The sequence below is a fragment of the Micromys minutus genome (assembly GCF_963924665.1).
Source record: "Micromys minutus genome assembly, chromosome: 31".
In the NCBI taxonomy this organism is placed as follows: domain Eukaryota; kingdom Metazoa; phylum Chordata; class Mammalia; order Rodentia; family Muridae; genus Micromys; species Micromys minutus.
Window position 1 is genome coordinate 23,841,016 of NC_137966.1, and position 25,685 is coordinate 23,866,700.

General features: G+C 41.5%; 1 protein-coding gene across 6 annotated transcripts in view; it reads right to left on the bottom strand.

The window, feature by feature from the left end:
- Positions 1–25,685, bottom strand: part of TXNDC11 (thioredoxin domain containing 11) — a 54,145-nt gene that overhangs the window by 23,500 nt on the left and 4,960 nt on the right. For 3 of the 6 annotated variants that reach the window (XM_080908071.1, XM_080908072.1, XM_080908067.1), the window contains exons 3-5: positions 21,468–21,565; positions 15,603–15,732; positions 5,920–6,013 (exon numbers count right to left, since the gene is read on the bottom strand). In XM_080908071.1, the coding sequence (XP_080764197.1) occupies positions 5,920–6,013; positions 15,603–15,732; positions 21,468–21,565 (322 nt within the window). Of the gene's footprint in view, positions 1–5,919; positions 6,014–15,602; positions 15,733–21,467; positions 21,566–25,685 lie in introns of those variants that run through there. The other 3 variants (XM_080908068.1, XM_080908070.1, XM_080908069.1) reach the window with 3 other exon arrangements.

Genomic DNA, 25,685 nt, shown 5'->3' on the forward strand with positions numbered 1-25,685 from the left:
ACATAAATACTGAACCATCTCTTCAGGCCTCACAATTAATTCATATAGGTCTCAACACAATCTGTTGATTAGCCTGGTCCTTAGCGAGCTTCAGATCCGCAGCAACCACAAAACAGCAAATGATAGCAAAGATGACTACAAATGTGACAAGCTCGTGAAAGAACATCTGGGCAAGAAAACAGCTGCATGTGCTGATAGCTAATCAGATAAAGGTGAGCAAAGCCTGAATTGTGGCCACTCTCTATCCAGGAGGGAAACAGGAAAACACTCAGACAAATGTTTTGTGTCCCTAGAGCCCACTGAACCACTGTTAGGCATACGATAAGATAGGACATGTTCCATGAACATTGCATGAGGGGAGCAACAGACACTGGTGTCTGCAAAGTCTGTGGGCTTTCAGTGGTCAGCCACCTTGTTTTGAGTTCTCAATCTCACCTTCTGGCCATTTGCTAGAAGGTTGGGGCTCTTTGCCACTAACAGACTCTATTGCTCCAATTCCCATGTATCCTAGGGACAACTTTAGTTGCTTTTTCTGTTTCTTGCATACATACTTGTCACCACCCACCACTGTTGCTTAGTAAGAGTGCAAGGAGAATGGAGAAGTTGCCTGTGGTTCCCTTCAGGTCAATCTGGATCCCCGTGCTTGCATCAGGATTCTGTTAGGGGTTTCTGAATGTTTTCATCTCAAGTCTGTTTTGTTTAGTACCATTTCCCTTAAAGTCAGTATTAAATATTAAAACCAGTTTTATATTAAGGAGAGCACACATCTTCTGAGGCATGAACCACATCAATAAGGTAAAATGTTAACCTTTCTTTCAAATGCTAAAGGAAGACTAAGAATAGCTACTTTCATTAGGAAATAGAAGACCAGGCATGGTGGCTCCAGCCTTTAATCCCAGCACTTGGGAGGCAGAGCCAGGTGGATCTCTAAGTTTGAGGTCAGCTTGGTCTACAGGGTGAGTTTTAGGATAGCCAGGATATAAGACAGTAGTACCTCCTAAACTTCCCCATTAGAAGCCTTCCAAGGTAAGGATAATTACCATCAAAGATGTCATTTCCTCCCCACTCCTTCAGAAAGAGATATACATTCTAACTATAAACTAAGCTTATACAATTTAATTGCCTCAGACACCTGGTGTTCTGGGACTACTGTACCCAAAGATCCCCCAAAGAACAAACAGGCCAGAGCTAAACAAGGCAGAACTCCCAGACCTCCAGAAGACCTCTGTGTGAGCTAATCTCTCAGGGATCTGAACAAAAGCGGGTCAAGAGAAAATACACACAGACACCTAGTGATAAGTACATCATGGTCTACTCCACAACTAAGTATCAGCAGGTTACGCTGCATGGATTTAATTGGCATGATAGCACATGATACCCCTAGGAAAATGTCTCTTCTGGGCTTTTCTTTTTAAACTTCTTTACACTGGTTAACTGAGTTTTCACTCTGCAAACCAGTGTGGCCTAGAAATAGCCCTTATTTTATTCTCATTAACTTGTTTTCTTTTTTTTCTTCAGGGTTTTAGATAAATTTGGAAAAGGAAAATAAGATGATTATGCTAAAAGAGGGGTAACAACTGTCCCACTGTAGCTGGTGACTCCTTCCCCAGTGCACTTATGATGCTGACTTCAGACTCCAATGACAAACATGCCAATCAAACCTTACAAAAACAAAAGGACACATTAGCCAGGTAGTAGGTAGTGGCACACACCTTTAATCCCAGCACTCAGGAGGCAGAGGCAAGAGGATCTCTGAGATCCTGGTCTACAGAAAGAGTTCTTGGCCAGCCAGGGTACACAAGAGAAACCCTGTCTCAAAAACAACCCCGCCCCCAATACCCGACACATTGCAGAAACGTTTCCTATGTATAAACTACTGTGATATTTATATGTTCCCCTAGAAATGTAACTTTGAGGTTTGTATATTTTCATGATTCTTCATGTAAAGGCTAAAGCAATTGTGTAGAAAGAAATGTGGCATTTGGGGACCACATACAATGCCAGTGTTTGTCAAGACACTACTAAAGTAAACACAGAAAATCCTCTCTTGTGAGCCGGAAAAAGAGGGAAAACAAGATGCAGTTCCAGATATATTATTTTAGAAGAACATAAACTACAGAGCTAAATAGCTGTTGTCACGCATCTCTGTGACCGTGATGGGAAAATATACACTCTCACAGCAGTAGTCCTGTTCATTACATCCCAAAGCAGTGTAAGCACTTAGACATTTCCCTTTAAACTCCTTCCTTTCCACCCTGAGAAGGTGGCTAGTCTGAACATGGGCTTACGAGCCCTCCTCCACCTATTTCAGGCTGTACTATGTGCTAATCAAGCCTGCCTTGTGAGGTGTTTCTTTCCCTCAAGACAACCCTTTAAAGATGTGAGAGGCACTCTTGCCTCACAGGCCTATAATTACGGTAGAAGGATCTCGGCATTTTAGAGCTGACGTGTCCTTCAAGGCTACTAGGGCAAAGCTCCTTTAAGATGAAAACAAGAAAATACATGCAAGCCACTGAGTTTCATCTTTTTCTCTTTAAAGACAAGGTCTCATTCTGAAATCTAAGCTGGTCTCAACTCACAGGAAACCTCCTGCCTCCACCTCTAGAATTATAGGATTATAATCATGAGCCACCATCACCAACTATTATATTTCTTTTTCTCCTTCCTTTGGTTTTTCAAGACAGGGTTTCTCTGTGTAGCCCTGGATATCCTGGAACTCATGCTATAGACCAGGCTGGCCTCCAACTCACAGAAATCTGCTTGCCTCTGCCTCTGGAGTGATGGGTTAAAGGCGTGCACCCCACCACCTGGCATATTTCTTTAAGCAAAAGAATAGACTGCTGACACTGAATGGCTCTAAGAACAAGACTCTGCTGTCTGTATAAGGCTGTCTTCCTTTAGAAGCCCTAGGTACAGGCCAATAGTTAAAAACTTAGGAGTTGGAAATGAGCAGGCATTAATGAGAACCCACTAAGACCTACACTGAAGAATCAAAAGGAAGCTTTAACTAAATGAATAACCATGCTATGAGTGAGAAAGGGAGGCTAAACGTGACTCTATGAACTGACTTCAAACTAATTCCCATAGTTAACATAATTTCAGCCCTAATCCACCCAAAGGCATGGATGTATATAAAAAGACTTCACAGGAACTAGAGGGAGTAGAATCTATCTACACTTTACCAAGTAGTAACAGCTTTGAAAGCCATAAATACATCATATTTATGTCTATAAAAATGATCATCTCAAGCTGGAGAGATGGCTCAGCGGTTTAAGAGCACTGACTGTTCTTCCAGAGGTCCTGAGTTCAAATCCCAGCAACCACATAGTGGCTCACAACCATCTGTAATGAGATCTGATGCCCTCTTCTGATGTGTCTGAAGACAGTGACTGTGTACTCATATATTTATTTATATATTCATATATATATATAAATTTTTTAAAAAGCATATACAAGTTTCTCGTATGTGCACCTGTTATTAACAATAAGGATAATATTTCCCTCTAGAGTCAGAGAGAAAAAGAGCAAATCCAGACGTTTAGGCCAATATTCATCTTAGGTAATCCGTCAGGATATAGATATTAAAGAAAAAAATAATCCCAAGTGTGTCTTCTTAAGAGAACAGTCCGTTAAGCGCAAGTAGGAACTTGATCACTAGGATGAATAAATGTGAGTCTGAGCTCCTAACACTGTGTTTGCAGCAGGACTCTAAGACATGGCTAGAGTCCCAGCACATGGGCGGACAGGGAAAAGGTGAGTCCGACCACACATGTTATCAGAGAAGTCTTCATGCAGCCACTGGTCAGATCACTAAGCACTCTCATCCTGCACTTCTGAAGTGTCTGGTTTGTGTGGTTTGCTTCTGTGACATGGAAAGAGCCCAGGGCGCCTGGGCATCCTGGGTGTCCTAGAGGGGAGGCTCTACCAGCTACACCTTTCTCCAGTTTTTGTTTTATCACTTCTGTACTTGAGTGTGGGTTTTGCTATGTTTTCCAGGACTGGTCTCAAGTGATCCCCCTCAGCTCCCTGGGCAGCTAGGACTGTAAATGACTGGCTACAGTAACTTTAGCCTTCTATTTCTCTTGAGAACCCTCATGCCATTGATCCCTGTTTTGTCCTCGTCTGGCTTGAAGAAAGTAAGGGAGGGAAGGAAGGCTTTTCCATCTGAAAACTCCAAATGAAAAAGCAGTTTAAGATGACTCATTTCTGACTAACGTGACATAGCAGAATATAAGCAATCAAAACAAAATAAAACAAAACAAGAAACAAGCTTTCATGATCCTGAAATAGCCCTTCAGCTCAAGAATTTAAATGCTGCCTTCATTTTAGGGATTATTAGATTCCCTTTCATATACAACTTTATTTATGGTCTTTCATGAAAAGCTTTGAATGTATGCTTCTAAACTTATTCAAACTTGGAGCCAAGCCTAATGGTACAGCCCTGCAATCTCAACTCCTTGGCAGGCTGAGGCAGATCAATTCCAAGTTCAAAGCTAGCCTGAACAACTTAGTGAGACCTTGTCTCAAAATAAAATCAGTAACGAGGGTTGGGGATGCAGCTCAGTGAAAGAGCAGAAGACAGAGGGTCCAACCCCTAGTGCAGGGATTTATTAAGGCCTAATAGTCACTTGTAGCTCTGCAGCTCAGTCTTTCAAGTGGACAGGACATGTTTACATAACAGGTCTCTTTCCTGCCCCAGTATCTCCCAGACAATGTGAGCAGAGTCAATTCTCTGTGCACAAAACCCCAAGACAATGTGCACATTAAAATGGTTAGTCATATAACTGATATGATAATAGTTTAAATTTTTAAACCTGAAATAACCTAATACTCAGTAAAAAAATATAGATGGTTAATCTATTGGGATAATGTGGTACACCACTTAAGGCGACAACTCACTTGGCACTAGAGAAAACTCATGCTCCTCACCCCCAGAAACTAACGTTGAAAAAGACACTCACCAGATAATTTTATAGTTTTATAGTTACATAAATGTTTACCATGAGTTGTGTTAAGTACTAGGGAGAAACAACAAGGAACAATTTAGGGTTGTGGAGGGGCTCACTGAACACTGACTGTGAAGTGGTATTTAACCCTGAGGGATGAAGAGCCTAACAGGCTCAGGGCTCTTCTGCCTTCTAGAGAGAACTAACATTTGCAAAGCATCATGGGAAGAGGAAGGCAGAGACTAAAAACAGCTAAGTGTCCACTGTCTAGTCCAGACGTGAATGAAACACCACAAAAGAATCAGAGACAGGTGTGTTGATGAGTGTATCCAACAGAACTGACAGACACACAGCCATGACCTTGAGAGAACACAAAGCAACACAGGAAGGGGAGAGGATATGGGACTCATGCAGTGCCGGGTGGGAAGACTGAGGCTGACGGCAGGCTCGTGATGTACTGTGGCACACCTGTGATCTTTGGAAACCACACTGTGAAGGAAGAGCCCTAAGTAATATGCCATAGCATAGACAGCTATCCACTAGGTAAGCACTGAGTCAGATCCAAATGAAATTTAAAACACAACAAGGTTTGTCATCAGAGGGTCAAACTCTATATAATAATATGCTATATCTAATAAACAATAGATCTAATTATTTTATTAATTAATTTATTTTTAGGCAGGGTCTCCCTTTGTAGAGCACACTGGCCTAGAGACCACAGAGATCCACCTGCCTCTGCCTCCCAAGTGCTAGGATTAAAGGCATGCGCCACCATGCCCAGCAAGAGAGTATTTGGTACAATACAATGCTTTATTAATTGAATTAAACAAGAGAGTTATTTATTAAAAATACATTGAGAAAAGGAACCTAGCAAATTAGAAAATATAATCATAAAGATACTATATGACAAGACATATAAAAATCAGTACATCTCTGCTTAATGTGCCAATGTCTTAATACAGATTCATTTTACCTTTCTTTAAAGAGTGCAGTGCTGAGGTGAAGAAGGTCAGGTAACCAGGAGGCTGGGGTGAACCACTGAATTCAAAGTAGCCGAGTACTCCAGGCTGCAGAGACAAGAGTACAATTAGGTGACAGATGCATTGTCAGCTGTATGATGAAAAGGTGTGATACCGGGCATGGATGGTGAATAGATTGCCGCATTTCATTTTCTAAATCTGATCGCCTGAGAAGGCTGTGTGTGGGCTGTGGTGAACTTCCTCTCCAGCCCCTGGGGTGAGGGAGGAGTGCAGCAGCTTCTCCACTGTGCTCCTTCCTCCCTAAGCAGACCTTTCCACCTCTGTTGGCAGAACAGAGCCCTGGCAGCAAACCTCACATGTTCAGACTCTCATTCCTTGTAGTCCTGGGTACATCACATCAGTATTAACCAGTACTCGGGCTATAGTACACTAGTAGCATCACTGTACCTTTCTTGGGTTTCTCTTTCCGTCACTTCCTCTCTAAATTTACTTTCTCCCTTTGGTGACTGGCCTCAGCTGTGACCTGGTCCCTTCTTTTTTTCAACATCCAATACCACTGAGCAGAAGGCCCTCTCTGGTCAGGTTAGCTACATAGAAACTCTAGCCCTCTTCCACTACCCTCAACCTCAATGCAATCTGCTTAACCTACTCCTCTAAGCTCAGCACAGAATAGCCCTTCAATATGCCAAAAGCATTAGCTGTTCTCACCATACATCTGCTTTGCTTGCTGTCTCTGAAGGTGCCATGGCACCCCTGTCTGGTTTGGTTCTGTGACAATAACATCTGTCTAAAGACCCTAGCACTTATGAGGTCCTCAAGGAATAAATGATGGTGTTAGGGTCAGAAAGTTTAAGCTCAAACACAGGTTCCAGGAGCTAAATGCATGGTGTTGGGGTGATCATGAAAGCAATGGTTTCTTACTGGAAGTAGCGCCAGTTCTTCACATGGTAAGGGAGAGCCTACAGTCACAGGCATTAGTCTGATATAGATGAGCCCTTTTTAGGCCTGAGGCCCTCAGCACTATGCTCGTATAGGTAACTAGAAAGGCAGATCCTTGGGACAAAATTGGATTCAAAAGTTTGAGACAGAAATTTCGTATGTTGATAATATTCAAAACCAATGTTAACCAGTCTTCAGAAGGCAGACATTCAGGTTACACAGTGAGACGTCACAAAAAATTAAAAATAAGTAAAAATCAAATTAAAAAGCAATTAAAAGGCCCAGCATGGTGGTAAAAACAGGAGATAAGAGTTCCAAGTTGCCCTTTTAAAGAAAAGATTATATATATATATATATATATATATATATATATATATATATATATATATATATATATATATATCTTTAGACACACCAAAAGAGGGTAATGAGTCCCACTACAGATAGTTGTGAGCCACCATGTGGTTGTTGGGAATTGAACTCAGGACCTCTGGAAGAGCAGTCAGTGCTCTGAACCTCTGAGCCACCTCTCCAGCTCCAGTCCCTAGTGATTATGTGTAAGTTTGAAGCCAGCCTGGCAAGCAGGAAACCATTACAGACAACAAAAAATCATCATGTCCCCCAACACCCCTCCCCAAATAGTATGCTGCACAAAAGAGGACATTTCTAGTCTATACTAAAGATTCTTCTTTTCAAGCTAAACTATCTAGTTAACTCTCTAGATTCAATAAGTCAACTATTCTTCACTCTGGAAAACAAAACAAAACCCTGAGATGAAATGTTTAATCCTAACATCTAGAAAAATCTAGCAAATAGCTTATTTCTCAAAGGGAGGGAATAAGGAGGGCGGTCTTCGTGTCATTTGCAGTACTGGGGACGGAACCCAGGGCCTCCTACATGGGTAAGGACATACTCTCCCACACAGCCCCATCCCCAGTACAAGACCAACGCTGGACACCAAGTGTTTTTTTGTCCTACTCCTTCAGAACACCTTAAACAAACCAGCCTACAGTGGATTTACAGCAGAGCATTTCCCTTCTTAAGATTTCCAGCCATTACAGAACAGAATAAGCTTTTCTTTTTTTTTTAAAAAAATTTATTTATTTATTTTATATATAAATTCACTGTAGCTGTCTTCAGACACACCACTAGAGGGCATCAGATCTCATTACAGATGGTTGTGAGCCACCATGTGGTTGCTGGGATTTGAACTCAGGGCCTCCGAAGAGCAGTCAGTGTTCTTAACCACTGAGCCATCTCTCCAGCCCAGAATAAGCTTTTCTATCATAAAAAAACAACCTTTCAGAAATTCTAGGAACTGTCAATACTGTACAAAAACAGAAACTAATATAATGACTCATTTAAACTCCTTTAATATCTGATCATTCTCCTAAACCAAAGCCAATGGAGTAAACTAGTTCCAAATATTAATAAATATATGTTCCATGTGAATTTTATTTCTCTTTCCACATCGCATTACCTGAGAGAGGTTCATGGAAATGGACATGTGTATTATGATCCACAGATATGTTATTTATCTATATCCACACACGCATGCAATTACATATGTATAAAGTGAACATATACACAAATTGAAGGTAAAATGAATACAAGCTCTGATTCTCCAAGGGAAATCCCAACCTAATCTTTCTAACTGCAGTAACGGATCACATTTGCTTATGTGTCTATGCTGTGATGATGTTTGGAGGTCCAAAAAACAATGTTCAGGAGTTGGTTTCTTCTGCTGTTGGTACTATAGATCAAGTTCAGATTGTCAGGCTTGGGGACAAGTGCCTTTACCCACTCAACAGTCTTTACCAGCTTCCACATTGTCTTTGAAATTGAAAAACACCTGGACCACTTGCAGTGCCCTTTGAGAGCCTATAAGCATAAAGTTTATTCTCATTGCAGCAAATTTGGGTTTTTGGCAGTGGTGGGGTATCAAAGCCAGGGCATTTGTGTGTACTGGTCAAACCCTAACTCATGTCTACACTCCCAGCCCTACTGCTGCAACACATACGGTATGGATGAAGGAACTGACGGTGAGTCTGTGAGGTAAGCAGTCTGAGCAAGGATATTCACCAAACACTACAATGCAGAACACAGCAAAAATCAACTGCCTGTAACTCAAGCTCCAGGGCCTCTAATACCCTCTTTTGACATCTGAAAGCACCTGTATTTATGTGCATAGACCACCTGATATACATATAACTAAAAATTTTTTAAAAATTAAATTATAAAAGGTATAGTCTATCCTAAGTGCTAGCTAAGATACAATTCTGAGGCAGCCTGTGCTGAGTTGTGAGAACTGGTATGTTTGATAACATAACCTAATATACTTCAAAATAATATAAAGAAGGTTGTAAGGTAAGGTGATAATTATCTTTAAATTTCAATCACAGACTAAGTTATGAAACAGATCTGGTTGTGCTTTAGGCAAAGCAACATCTGCAAAGAGTTCCCCAAGCCTGCAAAGTTTCTCCAAAAGAAGATATGCCATTACTTAACAAGTTAGCTATACATATTTCAATTCCTCTCACATGTCCTGCTTATACCTGAGTAAAAACAAGGATGAAGAACAAATATATCTGCACAGACTTTAGTAGACTAGAGCTTTCATGTGCTTAGCTGCGTTTATGAGCTAGCTTGCAACAGACAACTCCAATCCTGTGTTTAATGCTCTCACAGATTCCCTGAGCCAACATGGACTGAGCAGCAGACACCAGGCTTAGGTTCTGCTGATGTTCTGTTGTCTCTGTATTCCCAGAGGCTTAACCAGCTCCCCAATAAACAAGCCAGCCCCCTATCTTTACACTCTCTCTCTCTCTCTCTCTCTCTCTCTCTCTCTCTCTCTCTCTCTCTTTTTCTTTTTGAGAGGGTTTCTCTGTGTAGCCCTGGCTATTCTGCAACTCGCTCTGTAGACCATGCTGGCCTCAAACTTAAGAGATTTGCCCAGCTCTGCCTCTCAGGTACTAGAAGTAAAGGATGGACCAACACCACCTAACTACAGCCTATTTCTTATTCACCCAACTGATGGTGTCACTTGGAAACATAATGAGGACAGTTCTGAAACCTCATCTTCCACTGTCCTTTTTCCTTGACCAAACAATTCCAATCCTCCTTGGGGACTCTCTATTCTCTCCAGCTTTCTCAGTTCTGGTCTGGTCAGATCATACAAGCTTCATCTTGTCTAGGCTCTTTTCCCAGTGAGGACTTCTTGTCTTCTGAAACAGCTACACCCTTCCCCTGTTCCCAGATCACTACTCTCACTTCAAGATACTTACAATCTGAAATTGCCTCATTCCCTAGGGTTGTCCTGACAAATTACCACAAATCGGTGGCTCAGAACCACAGCAAGCACTTGCTCTGCTCTCTGGAGAATTGGGATTTGTGTGAGAGAGTGGGGTGGTGGTAATGATGGGGTGTCTTTCCTGCTTTTTCCAGCTTCAGATAATTCCAGGCCTACCTTGCTTTGAGGCTGCAATTCTCCAGTATGGGCCCAGCCTTTGCAGCCCTTCTTTCTGTACCTGCTGCTGTTCCACCAGCACACCAGTCACTAGATTTAGGATTTCATCCAAAATTCTAAATGATTTAATCATAAAACCCTTGACAGAGTGTATCTGCAAGAACCCATTTTCTCTCTTCTTTTTTTAAGCCAGGGTCTCTCTAAATAACCTGGTTATCCTGGAACTTGCTATATAGAACTCACACCTGTCTCTATATTCCAAGTACTGGGATAAAGGTGTATATTACCAGGCCCCACAGGCCCTATTTTTAAATAAAGCTACACTGTAAAGTTTCACAGACACGTGTATCACATGTGTATCAGGAGGACACTACTAAGCCTCGTACCTTTTGTTCATGTGTTTCCTGAGGCTTCCATAGCATACCTGGAAGTATTAAGTTCCACCCCAGCAACTGGTGATGGTCGTCCATTCGTTGTCAGTCTATGAAGCACACCCCCCCTTTATAATTAGACTTCCACCTCAGAGCTCCTGGCACAGAGCAAACAACATGCTTTTGACAAAGACACAATGAGTGGCAGGTCATTCCTTGACCTACTTTGTGTGATTAAACTCCATTCCACAGTGTAGACTCTTAGTAGCAGGTAGAAACCAGCTACTTACAGAAGGTCAGAAGGTCCTCAAATCCTCCATACCTCCTGCAGCACATCTCTTTCAGAAGCAGGCACCATTAGCAGAATAGTGTAGATTTTGGCAGATGGTACACACCCTCTAGTGGCCTAATTAACAATTACCTTGCTGTATTTTGTCTTAATTCCCCCTTTTCCCACTGTTCTTTTCCTGACTTATATATATCTGCGAATGCCTACATGCATGCATGGGAATCACATGCATGCCTGGTGCCTGAAGGGATCAGAAGCCCTGGAACTGGAGGTACCAACAGTTCTAAATCACCAGCTAGACACAGAGAATGGAACCTGGACCCTCTGGAAAAACAGCCCGTGCTTTAAACCTCTGCACCATCTCTTCAGTCCCTTGAAGCGCTTTTACTTACTGGCACCTAAACCATTTCTAACTTGATATTAATTCATTATAAAGCCTTCTTAGTTACAGTAGTATAAACTATGAACTGACAGAAATGCTGCATACTTGCTCAATGCTCAGACAGACCTGTGAACAAAAGTACTATATTAGAAGCCAGGCACTTAAGTTTCTCTGCAAAACCTCAGGTTTTCTCTCACCTAACAATGTGCTAACACCCTACTTACCCCACCCCCACAAAGATTCCTAGGCCTTTTTTCAATCCCGCTTAATTTTAAACTACTTTATCATAAGAATAAATTAATAGACATGCTAAATAATTCATCTTAAGTAAATTACAGAAATTCACAAAAAGATTTAGAAACTATTTTTGGCACAAATACAAGATAAAAGTTCTAAATAACAATACTACTAGCATTTGGTAGATAGGCTGTAAGGTAAAAATCTGATAATTTTGGCCATGTGATTTAAAAATAAAGCACCTGATAGGGAAGCTCCAATACCGGAGAGATAATACCATAAGAAGAAACTAAAACAACAAAACCCCACTAAAATTAGAAGACATAAAACCAGTGGAAACGTCATCTTATTTATTCAAGTCCTATTCCTTTTTCAATCAACTTCAAGGCCATCAAAATAACTGACCCACACTCTGACTGACCACATCTGCCTGTATAAGCCAGTGGGCAGGAGGAGCTATCTGAGCTACAGCAGGACCTGGAGAAAGCAGTCTAATGTGCTCGTGTGGACATGGCTTAAAGCTCCCCCTGTTGTGACCCTGGGAAAGTTCACTGCAGTTCCTAGCTACATACACAGGTTCAAGTGTGCTAGTGTTTATCTAGGAAGAAAATTCTAAGATCCCACACTTTCAAAAGTGTGTGATTATCATACACAGGCCACTTCCAATCTGCATAATAACTCCTGAAAACCCAGTAACCAGAAATAGCAAACTGTTGCTTTAATGCACTGACAGCCATTCATAAAAACAAATGAAACTATAGCCAAATTAAAAAGCCAGCACCTTCTGAATCTGTCATGAAAGACAGGAAGGAAGGAAGGAAGGAAGGAAGGAAGGAAGGAAGGAAGGAAGGAAGGAAGGAAGGAAGGAAAGGGATTTTTTAAGTGCCATAAAGAAACTAAATATTGCTGGGCATGCCATTAATCCCAGCACTTGGGAGGCAGAAGACATGCACCACCACTCTGATTTACCTGGATTCTTGGTTTGTACAGAGGATCTATGTTACAAATACACCTATAGAGGTCATAAGCCAATCAATAAAACCTGCCACTAAGAAGAGAACCCAGGTTTGATTTACAACATCACAACAACTTATACTTCCAGCCCCAAGAGATCCAACACCTTCTTCTGGCATGCACAAGTATTGCATGTACATGGTATACAGACATACATGCAGGCAAAACACTCATATACACAATTAAAAAAAAAAAAAAGAAGTCTAACAAGGATCTCACAAATGCATAAATGCCATTCATAGCTTCTAGGAGGTAGCAGGCTATGTTCAAGACAACGAAAGTCTTTAAAATTCAAGTCCCATCTGGGTAACGCTCATTTGCTTCAAGGAAGACTAAATTACTGTAGCACATCAATCCACATAAGTGGGTTCCAAGCTGGTGAGTGTGGCAGGAGGGCCATGCCAACACTTGGACCACGAATGATCTCTGATGGTTATCACTGAACTGCAAATACTAAGGGTGCAGGAGAGAACACCAAGAACTCGCACACCTTTTTCTCTTTGGTACAGATGCATGAGCAACGCTGAAGCAACAAGTAAAAAGGACATGTAGCATCTCCGAGTCACTACTGTCTTGTGTGGTCCTAGTTATTTGAGGGGTTGCGGAAGGAGGACCATCAGAGCAAGTCTGGGCAACACAGACCATCATCTCAAAAACATGACACGAAATGATACTTCCTTGTGGACCTTCTGAAAAACTGTTTCTAACCTTTAAATACCACTGAAGGCAAGAGTATTAGAGGGTTTAATTAGCCAAATATTTAGAGGAAAAAAAATGTAAGGAAAGTTTCGGTATTAGACTTGGTAAAGCCAGTTTATTATGACATGTGCCCTCTGTAAGAAGTGAAACAGACTGAGCCACAACAGGGTAAAGCATTTATTCCTCAAAACTCAGGCCCTTAGTTTCATCCTCGGAATCCATGACGGAAGAGGTCTAATTTCCAAAGGTGTCTTCGGACATCCATATGTGTAAGTTGCAAGTTTTTGCCTTCAAATGCACTCATGTGTGATGCTGACTGACAGACACACACACACTCTCTCGCACATGGATTTTTTGTTGAACAACAATGTCTCACTATGCAGCCCAGGCTGGTCTGGAACTCAGTAAGTAGGTAGACCACTTAAGCCTTGAACTCAAAGAGACCCATCTGCCTCCCAAGTACTGGGAATAAAGGCTTGGGCCACCACTTCCCAGCTTTAAATATAATGTATTTTAAAAGAAAAAAAAAATCAATGCAGCGAAGGGGTGAAAATATAATTTAGTTGGCAAAGTGCTTGTCTAAGGTCCAGGAAGCCGTGGGTTAATGACCAGCCCAACATATATCAGGTGTGTTGATGCATGCCTATAAGCCCAGAACCAGGAAGGTAGAGGCAGGAGGATCCATAAATTCAAAGTCATCTTTTGTTACACAGCAAGTTTGAAGTCAGTCTGGGCAAAACTTAAATCCTGCCTCAAAATAACAAAACCCAAAGGCACAAAGCCTTCCTCTAAGACAGCTCAAGTGTGACAGAGCTGCCTCTCACTTCTCTGGAGCTTTATCTACGTGCAGACATCTTGTAGCTCCTCTCTCACTTCTCTTCCCCTTGCCTTTTAGAGGAGCACAAGCAAAAACCTGAAGAAGAAAAAATTGGGACAAACATGCCAACAGGGCAAAACTGAAGGGTGGCAGCAGTTGACTTCTGCATATCACTTTTTATCTCTTAATTATAAAAACAGTTTTTCTCATGAATAAGGAATTTCAGCATTATCATTATAACATTTAAAGCCTTTATAGCAATCCTAACATCCAGAATTTTCCTCATAATATTTTTACTGATAAGATTTGTTTTGAAACTTTTTTTATTTTTCTTTTTTTACAGATAGTTTCCATTGATTGGGACTACATCCCAAAGATGATTTTTTTTTTTACTTGCTTATCTGTTTTTTAAGAATCTCACTATGTATAACAACCTGCCTCCGGAGTGCTTAGAGATTTCTTATCTAGATTATTTCTGCTTTATAAATGAGAAAAATAAAGGCTTAAAGAGAATAAATCATCAGCCCGAGGCCACAGAGTTGGGCAGCAGCAGAGTTAAGCTTTGACTTAAGCCGACATCAGATTTTTCACTAGTTTGGAGAACTACCAACCTGTAGCACTGAGGCTGTGGGTTTGAGGTCAGTTTGGACTAACTACTAGCCCTACCGCCAAGACTCCCTCAAAACCAAAACAAAACCACTGTCCCCATCTCAAGCCCCCAGACAACTCAGGAGGTGAGGAGTGGGATCACTGGTCCTAGATCAGACTCAACTTTGCTTGGAGCTCAAGTTTGGGCTGGAATTGAACTTGAGTCACCCAAGAGAGGCACAAGTGTTCTTAACCACTGAGTCAGCTCTCCAACCTCATATATGCAGTCTTCCTTGTTTTGAAAGCTAAACTAAAACTGACAAGAAAAGCCAGGTCCTCGTTGTGCAATATTATAGGGCCACAGAATATTCTTAGAAATGAGTAGCTGCATAGAAACTATGAGCTAATTCCATAACCTAGTCAACTGTGAGACAAGACCCACCTCTGTTTGAAATCTCCAAACAAAACAGACAAGATTTTGCAAGTGTTCTGGTCTTTTAAAGCACACTTAGCCAGCTATCCTTATAATGAGAATTTCATGGAGCTCTTAACTGAAACATGAGCTCTCCTGGAACTAGAGTTACAGTCAGTTTCAAGTCACCTAATGGTGTGGAGAATTAAATTGGGGTCTCTGAAAAGGACAGTACATGCTCTTAATCCCTAAAGCAGCTCTCCAGTTAAATGTAATTTTTTTAACTGCTGAAATCCAGGATACTTTTTAAAGTACAGAAGTGTCATAATGAAACCTAGTATCTTGTACAATTAATTAATAAACACCAAAATAAAACACAATAAACTAAAAATCACTTAAGACAAACAATCTAGTTCAATCAAGTAAAAAGCATTGGGAACAGGAGAAAAGAAAGATTAGTACCTCATAGTTCGAGAGAAAATCTAGCAATTCTGATTGAGATGGGATGTAGAGAAGCGGTTTCATCACCCGGCGAACAAACTTCTCAATGTAAACAGCACTCATGGGGCCTTTGTATTCGATTGGTCCAAAACTAGTACCAAAAATAAATAAATAAATCAATAAATCAATATACTATGCATTAAATCTGTAATGTATAACAAAAACCATCAACACCATACAATAAAAACATCTTTGCTTTAGCAACTGGTTCAGAGGCAATCAACCTGCTTTGCTCAGGAAGTGGATCAGCATCTTAAGTGGGGAACATAAAGCACTTTTATAAGATCAATCTTAATCCAGCTGCAGATTAAACCCTTCTATTCTCCAAAAAGAAAATTAGTTCCCATAATATTTCTACTAAAAAAAAGAAAAAGGTGACTGGCCTTGGAAACTAACCACATACTAAAAGAATTCCAGGATCTTTGCTATAATTGTCAACACATGGACAGATTCCTTTTACATGAAACTGTGAAATAAACATTGGGCAGTTGACCCTTTGCCTACTAAAAAGTAACTACTAATATTCCCAAAGGCACTCGGACAAAGGATCACTAAGGGAACCTCACACCTGTTTTAAGTATTATGACAGCAGAACAAAATGGCAGGGATAAAGTCAAGAGGTGTGCACTGATCTTCCTTCTGGTCCCTTATGGCTATGCTCTGGATTCACAGGAACCTGATCCAGCTATGAAACAGTGACACAAGGATCCTCCTAAACTAGTCAGATTTTCACCTGGCTGTTTCAATATCCTAGGCTCATCAGAAGTCTCTCTAGTCTTTCAATGTCGTACAAGATACACAATTGTTACTGAATGACAGGGGCAGGGGATATGAAATTCAGCAATTCTGCAATCATTCTTTTCTCTACAGAGCCTGACATTAAGTTTACTGCTAACAGCAGGAATGCACAGAGTTCAGGAAAGAATTACATACAGGCTGTATTCATGATGGTGTAACAGCTACAAACACTCAACACACGGGATAAACACAGTTTTTCAGTGAACACTGTAGGATACAACAACAAAGGAACAGAAGGGTGAAAAGAAGTAAGCGCAGCATTCTACAAGCACAGCTGGGTACAGGAGTAAGAACTCTTCAACTCAAGGGGCTGGGCGTGGTGCTATACAGCCTTAATCCCAGCACTTGGGAGGCAGACAGGTGGATCGTTTCAGTCAACCTGAACTACAGAGTGAGTGCCAAGGCAGCCAGAACTACATAGATGAAAGATATTAATTAAGAAACAATTTTAATTACCACCATCATCACCAAACCTATCAATTGCCAACAAATTTTAATTTAAAGAAAAAAAAAAAAAACCAAGGCCAAGTTTAATAGTGCACACCTTTAATCCCAGCACTCAGAAGGTCGGAAGGAGTTCAAAGTAATCCTTGGATATAGCTGTATTTATACGGTATCTTTATCTATACTTGTATCTAAATCTATCTGTAATGACAATTCTGAAATTTTTTTTCTTTAAAAAATACAGATTAAAAGAATGTACTTCGTTTTCCCAGGAGTAGGGACATGGGCTGCTTTGGACTGCCCTCGGCAGCTGACCATCATTTGCCTCGTGCTCTAGCAGAAGCACGGTTTCGCTTCTGCAGGTAATTGGGAACTATTCAGAGGGTACAAAGTGCTAGGACCTCTGAGAGGCAGGGTTGGTAGTTGCTGGTTGTTCAGGGAGGCTGGCAGCTGTGGTCAAAGAACAAAAGGAAAGAAATTAGGTTCAGGGGTTTTCCTATTCCTTCCCTCCCGTCTATCCTTATTTCTTTCCTACGTTAAGGTGTGAAACCAAGGAAATAAAGGGTGAGAAAAAGAAGAACCCACAGAGTAGCAAAGGTCAGCTACATCTATCTATATCTATAGCAAACTATGAATGAGTGAATAAATGAATCAATGAATTAGATTTAAAAAAATTAAGACAGCAACTGATAACATATTTTGTCCAGCAAAAAGGGCCATGTAGAAATCTCTTCTGCGGGCTGGAGAGATGGCGCAGCGGTTAAGAGCCTGTTCTTCCAGAGGTCCTGAGTTCAAATCCCAGCAACCACATGGTGGCTCACAGCCATCTGTAATAAGATCTGATGCTCTCTTCTGGTGTGTCTGAAGACAGCTACAGTGTGCTTATATATAATAATAATAATAATAATAATAATAATAATAATAATAATAATAATAGTAATAAATTATAAATATAAATATAATTAAATAATAATTATTATTTGTAGAGAAATCTCATCTACTCAAAGCCTCAGGCTTTGCTGAGTTTTCCTAGTAAAGTACTAGTGAACTGTAAAAAACAAGATCTCAAGATGCACAAGTATTTAATTCCAAACTGCAGCCATCAGTGCAGGATGAGCTGGTCTAGAGCTCCTGGGCACTAACAGAGGGTAAGAACCCATTTCCATGTTCCAAACTCTATTTCATCAATACAAACCCCAAAACCTATCCCACAAAGCAGAAAGCTGCTAGTTTACGTAGCTCTAAGATAAAAGCATTACAGTGAATGGGAGCAACAGCAGCAACACAATACACAAAGAGCAGCCTCTGCTCAGCCGTGAGTCCCAGTGTAGACGGGTAAGCACTGTAAGCAGGAAAAGCTTGTGAATGCCAGGGGTGCCCAGGAGCACGCCGTGAAGGAACCAGTCATGCATATGCACATGTATAAAACAGAGGCCTGCGGACTCTCAGAACATGAAAAGGCATCTTCGAGGAGTTGCTGAGCCTCAGCACTGCTGCGCCAGCACTGCACCTGAACAGACTTCAGCAGGTAAAGCAGCAGGCTAAGATAAATGGTAAGCATCTCAAAGCCCCAGTGCAGAAAACAGGGTACTAGGATAGGTACCCTCCTTTTAAAACAGAATTTCATATAGTAGCTGTGGTGGTTTTTTAAAAAAAAAAAAAAAAAAAAAAAAAAGCCGCCTAGAGGCCATAGGGAGTGGCACTATTAGGTGGGGTGGCCTAGGAGAAGGTGTGGCTTTGCATGTTGCATGACTAAGGGGTGAGCTTTGAGGTCTCAGAAGCTGAAGCCAGTTCTCTTCCTGCTGCCTGCAGATCCAAATGTAGAAATCCCAGCTCCTCTAACACCATGTCTGCCTGTACACTGCCATATTTCTGCCCAGACAAAAGTGAACTAAACCTCTGAACCTGTAAGCCAGCCCCAATTAAATGTTTCCCTTTTCTAAGAGTTGATGTGGTCATGGTGTCTCTTCACAAACCTTAAGACAGTAGTTCAGACTAACTTCAGACTCAGAGTAATCCTCCTGCTTCAGCTTTCATAGTTCTCAGTTTAAAGGCATGAAGCACAACACTGTTGGACTGTTGATTCTAAAGTCTACAGAAGCTGAGAATACAAACAGCTGATGTGTATTCTCTCAAAATGGCCTTCATCATCTCAATTCAAGGGAATGTTCATTTTAATGTCACTTGAATCCACTTGAATCTGGCAGCCTGCAAGATTTTAACCACCCATTGGGCAAACACCAAAGAGTAACCCAGAGACCTTAGTAGGGTAAACGCACCACCTGCTTCAGTACAGTACTTTTTCCTGACCTCCACAAAAAAGGAGCTAGCCCTGAGATGGTCACTGGGACTGTACCTTATATCTAGGCATCCCCACTAGATCCATTAAAGCTAAGGAAGAGCCTGCAGAGTGGAGAAACTTGAAAGCAATCTAAATGGCTACCAAGAGAAGCTAGTTTGTTCCTTTGATTCCACAAGCACTTTATATACAGTAGAAAATTCGAGAGTGGAAAAGGTAGTCTTCCCTAAATATTATCAGTTGTTCAGGAAAACACTACGCAACATACAAGAACCATATGCTAGAGGTGTGGAACTAGGAAGAAAAGGAATAGGTCTGTTACAGTGTGCTGTGATTACCGTGAACCCCTTACTCATGAGACCCAGGAGATGCAGGAGGATGGGAAAGGAGGCCCTAAAAACAAGCTCTCGCTGATCAAGTTTTACCCATTGGCCTTTCACACTGACTGAGGCCTAAATGCCGACTTCTGCCCTAGAAGGCTATAGTTGGAAGATCTAGGTTCAAGGCTAGCCTGGGATACAAGATGAGAGCACCTCAAAGATTAAGATAAATAAACTGGATGGGGTGGCACAAGCCTTTAATCCCAGCACTGGGAAGGAAGAGATAGGCTGAGCTCTCTAAACTCAAGTCCAACCTGGTTGAACACAGTGAGTTCCTGGACAGCCGGGGCTACACAGAGAAACCCTGTCTCTAAATAAATAGCCCAAAGTCAGCTTTTTCAAATCACTTAACATCCATAGTAGGGTCTCAGTACGTCTGCAAAACCAAACATTAACATATACACAACAAAAGTTTAAAGCCAAATATGGTGGCAGGTGCCTTATTTTCCCAGCACTCGTGAAAGGTTAAGACAAGACCACTGAGTCCTAGGCCAGCCTAGGCTACAGCATGAGACCTCACCCAACAAAAGAAGGTTTGATGGCACATGCCTTTAACCTCAGCACTAAGGAACAGAGGCCAGCCAATCTTTCCAAGTTCTAGACAACCCTGGCTGATAATGGTGAGTTCCAAGCTAGCCAAGACTACACAGTGAGATCCTGTCACTACCCACAAACCAACCAACCGACAAATAAATAAATGGTGAGGTCCTCTTACCACGTCACAAAATAAACAAGCGAATGAACAAATGAGTGAATGATGGATAGGCTGGAGAGATGGCTCAGTGGTTAAGAGCACTGACTGCTCTTCCAGAGAACCTGAATTCCATTCCCAGCATCACTATAGTGTCTTAGAATCCCCTGTAGCTACAGTTCCAGGAGGTCTGATGCTTTCCTTTCAATCTCCTTAAGCTCTGGTTTGAACATAGTTCATATACATATATTAAGCACACACACATAAAGAACAGATAATAAAATAAATCTTGGGCCTACAGGAGATGGCTCTACAGTTAAGAGGATTTAACTGTTCTTGCAAAGGACCAGCTCCAAGGGCTATGACATTCTCATTTACATGTGCTCATACCGTACAGACACACACATACACATATAACTAAAAATAAAGATTAAAAACAAGAAGATAGCTTAAGATAAAAACATAGGTAGCTTGTCACTGTAGGCAAAATGAATGCGACTGAAGACAAAAACAAAACAAACATCAAACCTGAGGGTTTCCATCCTCTGTCACTTCAGAAGTATGGATCACTAGTAATTTTCTTCCTAACTGAAAGAAATGGTGCTGCATCTCCCCTCCTTATTTCAAGGCTAAGAACTGAACCCCAAGATCTCACCCAAGTTAGGAAATCACATTACTACTCTATTAATATTCCCAGCTATTTGGTTGAGACTAAGTTGTCCACATTGGCCTCAAAATAATCCTCTTGCCTCAGCCTCCCAAGAGGCTTAGATTATTGGAACCATGCCTAGCAAAACTAATATCTTGAGCATGCTACACTACCAGGTTAATAGGCTGAGGGACAGGGTGTACTTCTATATTGTGTAACAGTTTTGAGTGGCTAAAATGTACAGCCATACAATGGGGGTAATTCACCTTTTAAAAACAGTAACATACATACACTGATGTAAACACACACTTATGTTCACAGAAGTGAAAGAGAACAATTTCAGAAATAACATCACATTCTTTCTGATCAAATCTCAGGCTTACAACTAGAGGGCAGACATATATAGTCACAGGAAAGGACAATCAAAACAGACTAATGTAATCCTCAAATTCCTTTAGTTTTTTTAAACTTATTTTTGCCTATCTGCGTTTTCTCAGCTTTCCACACTGACTGGTTCCCCGATAAACTGATGAATACGAGTGGGACTAGAAGCACAAGCCCTTACCTCCGATGATACAGATGTATCACGGGAAAATAGAAGAAATGCTTCTGTTTTCTGCATTTCCCCTGGTTCCACCAACAATTTACTGCCACAAACAACACCTGCAGAGGCAAAACAGGTTTCATATGACTATGAATAGCAGCAACAGTGGCCAAGAGTAACAACTGTAGAAACAGAACTACTTCCCCTGCTAGGACAGAGGGCATCAAACAAGGAACAAACAAGCCCCGTTTCAAGTTTTCTAAGGTGACATTTACCACTAAAATAAAACTACTCAGTGGTAGTTCATACTTGTAGTTCAACCCTGGGGCACAGGAATAGGGGTAGGGGTACAGTGGAATGGAGGCAGTGAGGAAGCTTTAGTAGGTGAATTACCATGGGTTATAGACAGACTAGCCTGGTCAACAGAATGAATCTCAAAAATGAAATAGAGAATGTAGAGCTGACTCAGAAGAGCACTGAGGACATGAATTTGATTCCTAGCACCAACATGGTGGCTTGAAACTATCGATATGTCCAGTAGCTCCACCCCAGGGTGATCAGTGCTCTCTGCGGGCATGCGGTGGACAGACATGTTAAACCAGCCAGGGTTATCTATGAAACCATCTCAAAAATAAATACATTTCGAAGGAAGACAAACCCTTCTCCATAGTTAAGACTCTTTGAGCCTGTCACAAGAGGAAAATCACTTGTTTTTAATGTTAAAATGGATGAGCAACCCTTTGAAAGGATTTGATTTTTATTTAATTTTATTATTATTTATTGAAGCAGGATCTCACTATGTAGCCTTGGCTGGCTTGGAGCTTACTATGAAGACCAGGTTGGTCTTGAACTCTTAGAAATCTTCCTGCCTCAGCCTCCATAGTGCTAGGATTAAAGGCAAACACCACATGCCCAGCTGAAGAGAATGTTTCAGGTAGGAGTCAGGGTGTTGTTGTTTAGTGTTAGGGCAGTTACCTAACCTTAAAGACCTTGGGTTGAACTGAATCACACACACACACACACACACACACACACACTCACACACACACACTCACACACACACACACACACACACACACACACACACACACACTCACACACACACACACACACCATGGCATGCTCATAGAGGTCAGAAGATAACCTGTCCTTTCATTGTGTGGCCCTAGGGTTTGAACACTCAGGTCCTCAGGCTTGGTTGCAAATGTCTTTACCCACTGAGAAATCTCTCTAGCTCAAGGACTATTTTATAAAATAATAAAGATAACCACCTGGCAGGATCAGGATTGTCTGGTTTGGGTACAAGAGGTCCCAGCGCCAGCTGCAAGAGAGAGCAATTTCCAGGCCTCCTGCACCTGCCCTCCTGACACCATTATTGCCTCTCAAGAGTCACAACCAAATGTCTCCTGTGACCTGAGCTCAGCAGGAGAACTACCTCTATGGAGGAACTCCTGACTACAGAGGGGTGCATCCCATTACAACATCCCAAGACAATATTCACAGCCTTTAGGGGTGTGCCAAGTTTTTCATAAGTTATTCAGGGTCAGTGAGCTGATTCAGTGGGTGTTTGCTCCATCCCTGGATCCCACAATAGAAAAGAACAGCTCCCAAAAGCAAAGCCCTGGGAAGGCTGGTGGGGGGGCATTAGGCCTGGAGAGGTGACTCACAGCATTTCCAGAGGATGCAGTTTGGTTTCTGGCACCCAGATGGCAGCTCACAACCATCTGCCACTCCAGTTCCTAGAGACTCAATGTCCTATGGCTTCTGTGAGCACTGAGCATTCATGTGGTGCAGGGAAACATACATACACATAAAATTAAAATACATTTTAAATTTTTTCAAGAGGATATGAAGAAAAGAACATGAAGTCAGCAAATGTAAAGCCACCCTGACCTGCTTTCGGTCCACAAGTACAGTACAAATGCTCAAACTTCGTGGGAACACTACAGAGTTTTTAGACGCTGATTCTTTTTTTTATTTACATATTTTTATCTGTAAGTGTATGTTATGTGCAGGTGCATTTCCCCGGTGGCCAGTACAGGCATTGTGATATCCCTGATGTGGGTTTTGAGAACCAAACTCAGGTCCTCTGGAAGAACAGCAAGCTCCCTAACCAGTGATTCGTCTCTCTGGCCCTGAGAGTCCATTTTCTAAAGGACATTTCTAAAGCAACAATCTTTACCTATTTTCTTTACTTAAAAATAGGGCACAATTAGCTGAGTGTAGTGGCTCATGCCTTTAATCCCAGCTCTCAGGAGGCAGAGGCAGGTAGATCTCTGTAAGTTTGAGGCCACCCTCAGTCCAGTGACATCCAAAGAAACCCTGTCTTGGAAACAAAACAAAAGGCACAATCTACCATCCTGCCAATTTGACTAAGCAATATGGCTCAAATGATTTCTCTCGATTTAGAAGGACCTGAAATGAACAGGCTGGATCACTGTGGGCAGTACAAGCCCTCGTCTGTCTGTAACTCCAGTACCTTAGCAGACTGCTAAGCCTTTACAAACCAGAGACACTGCTTAAGAAAGCCAAAGCTAAAACAGCAGCTTGAAGAGCTGCTGTGAAGATGAGCATAGCACTGGCTATTACCTCACGGGGCAGGACACTTTGCTTAAACTAGCTACAAACTAAGTTAACCTTAACATGAAACAACGGCTTTCCTCTTTGCTTCCCAGAGGAGATTCTAGAGAACAGGGGAGTGACTAGGAAAGTGGTGCTTTTTTTATGCTTATGTCCTAAGTGCTTGCCCAGGGTTTCCTTAGAATTCCTGTTTCCTTCCTGAAAAACTGATATGATAAAGTTGATAGAATATGATTTCATATCACTTTCAATTTTCAGATCATCAGGCTTGACATAAAGTGCCTTTAGTCACAAAACCATCTTGTCAGCATGTGTATGTGTGTGTCTGTTATATATGAACATACCACAAACACGATTCACACACATACAAACACACATATACAAATGCATGCACACACATAGTCTTTCTTTTAAGACAAGGTCTCATGTAGTTCAGGCTGGCCTTAAACTCACTATATAGAAGAGGAAGACATTGAACTCCAACCTTCCTGTCACTACCTCCCAATGCTGAGATTCCTCTCAGGAAATATGAACTGTATAAGGAATGTACCTGGTATACTTTGAGGTATAAAGTAGTTTAAAAAAGGCTTTGTGGAATTGGACAGGACACTAGCCAGCATTCTAAAACATTTCTGTTTCTAGGAAAAACAACTGAGATTCTGAATGAATTCTTCAGCTCACCCATCCAAGTTAGCTCAGATCAGGATTTTACAACAGCACCGGCCCTCGGGAATCTATGGAGTGCCTTTTGCTTGCTACAATACTTAGGTCCTGCAATGCTCAAACCTGCTCTGTATATGCCGGAGTCACACTATCATCCCACAGCAGTCTGAAATGCCTACCTAGCACTTTTTACCCAGGAAAAAGTCTGGTCTGTTACCATCCAAACCTAGATTCTAAACCCATCTTACGTTTAATGCAAGGGATCAGGGAAATTCTGAGGCAAGAGTCTACTGTATAAACTGAGACGAAACTATTCAGATGGCTCTCCCGAAGCTGCTTCCTGCTGTGGATGCCAGTTATAAAGTCCCTTAGGGAGCTGAGCCATCAGCTCATCGTTCCTTACCATAGGTCTGCATCTGTAACTGTCCTATTCAGTGGCCCTACATAAAGCATAATGCTTTGCCTGTATACTGACAACTAAGATAGCTAAGATTTAGCTACAGATTACTTTTCCATTTTCCTACCACCTCTCTTAAAATTAGTACTACATTACTCTGAAATCATATACATAGGGAAGTTTTGAAATATAAGTTGCCTCATATACAGAAAAGGGAGCACCACAAAAATTTCAGGTTTGTGTGCTGTGGTGCACACCTCTAATCCTTGAGAGGATGAGGCTGAAGTATCAGGAACTCAAGACCAGACTTCACCACAAGAAACACTATCTCAAAAATTAACTGGGGCTGGTAATTGGCTCAGTATTGAAGAGCACGGCTGACTTTTAAAAGATGGGGGTTCAGTTCCCAGCACCCACCCGGCAGCTCACAACCATTGACCTGTAACTCCAGGTAAGGAGATAAAGTACCCTCTTCTAACCTCCTAATGTACAGACAAAACACACATACACATAAAATTTTATATGTGTGTATGTTTTTTTTTTTTTTCCCTTAATTTAGCAAGGGGCCTGTGAGATGGACCAGCAGGTAAAGGCACTTG